Source organism: Aplysia californica, unplaced genomic scaffold, assembly GCF_000002075.1.
Source record: "Aplysia californica isolate F4 #8 unplaced genomic scaffold, AplCal3.0 scaffold00912, whole genome shotgun sequence".
In the NCBI taxonomy this organism is placed as follows: Eukaryota; Metazoa; Mollusca; class Gastropoda; order Aplysiida; family Aplysiidae; genus Aplysia; species Aplysia californica.
This window is the reverse complement of record NW_004798182.1, coordinates 94,469-95,990: the sequence shown is the minus strand read 5'-3', so window position 1 is coordinate 95,990 and position 1,522 is coordinate 94,469. Positions and strand designations below refer to the sequence as shown.

The 1,522-nt window shown below is 41.7% G+C and overlaps 1 protein-coding gene across 1 annotated transcript in view; it reads right to left on the bottom strand.

Annotated features, from left to right (window-relative positions):
• The window catches only part of LOC101847155, a 16,510-nt gene that overhangs the window by 7,995 nt on the left and 6,993 nt on the right, over window positions 1–1,522 (bottom strand). Inside the window, exon 3 of the mRNA XM_035972933.1 lies at window positions 1,330–1,487. Within this exon, the coding sequence (XP_035828826.1) occupies window positions 1,330–1,487 (158 nt within the window). The remainder of the gene's footprint in view (window positions 1–1,329; window positions 1,488–1,522) is intronic.

Below are 1,522 nucleotides of genomic sequence, written 5' to 3'. Positions count from 1 at the left end.
AGACATAGATAGATAGATAGATAGATAGATAGATAGATAGATAGATAGATAGATAAATAGATAGATAGATAGATAGATAGATAGATAGATAGATAGATATTAAAAGAGAGCTATATACTTGTGTAGAGAGTAGAGGATTTCAACAAATCTTCTTTGCTTTTAAACCTCTTTTTCCATCCTCAATTTTTCCCTTCTTTGTTAATCCATATTCATGGCTTAAAACGTATTCAAGACTTTCAGGTTGTCTTCGAGCAAAGCACTCTCAACGAGAGGGCTCAAGGGGTTTAAGAGGTTTGTATCGATTCAAGATTCTTCCTTCGCCAACATCTTCCAACGTACAGAGCACCCGTTTGCCTGTGTCTGTATACAAGAGAAATTTTCATCATGTTTCAGTTCGCTTTCTGTGAGAGTGAAGCGAGGAAATCATTCCGACATAACGCTGTTTAACTGTTCTAAGCCTAGAGAGAATGTTTTTTCTTTTCAGTATAGACGGGGAGAGAGACACAGAGAGAGAGATGGAGATAGATTGATAGACAGAGAGGGAGAGAGAGAGAGAGAGAGAGAGAGAGAGAGAGAGAGAGAGAGGGAGAGAGAGTGGGAGAGAGAGTGAGAGAGAGTGAGAGAGAAGGGAGAGAGAGTGAGAGAGAGAGAGAGAGAGAGTGAGAGAGAGAGAGGGAGAGAGAGAGAGATTTGGGCATGTGAATCCATTGGTATCATCGTAAAATTTGTTTGTTCTTTTTTTATCTTGCTTTCCAGGGGGAAAAAATATCCATCTACCTTGAAGAGACGTCGACGTTGAGACATCTGCCGTTAAATGGGACCTAAGTATGTCGTTTCTTGGTCTTCATAGGTTGTAAACTGCCTCGTCAAATTGTCCCATTTCTATCATGTATGGGAAATGGGACATTGCGGCCTAGGGCCCAGATCCGCTCAATGAGCAGTTTCAGTCTCGCCCGTGAGTCGACCCAGTCGTTTATAATAATTCAATGACTGTGGCGCGTGGTAAGTTGATCATACTAAAAAAATATAAAAAAAGATAATATATAACATTTGTATAACGCAAATTTCTGCTAAATAGCAAGACTATGCGCTTTACAATCTACATTATTACCTCAGCAGACCTGCAGATAGATATGTGAAACAATCTCAACTTCCTGGGAATCATACAGTGCAAGCTGCCATTTTACAGGCGCCAAATCACAAACATACTGACAATATCTTTCGCTGTCTTTGACCAGGCACCCATTCCCACCTGGTTGAATATAATTAAGAGAGGAAAATTCGTGAAAAGTGAACACATGACGTGATAATACCTTTTTAAAGACTCACCTACACACATGAGCAGGACATTTCTGAAGGTGTAAATGTCGGCAAACTTGTTGGGCCGGCAGATCTTCATGTAACGGTTGACGCTGATCACTCCCAGGGACTGGACAGAGGCCGTGAAGGTGATCATGTTGAGATAGCCGATAGCTGTGCACGTCAGTCTGCTGGGGAGAGGAGGGGTGGTGGTGGTGGTGGT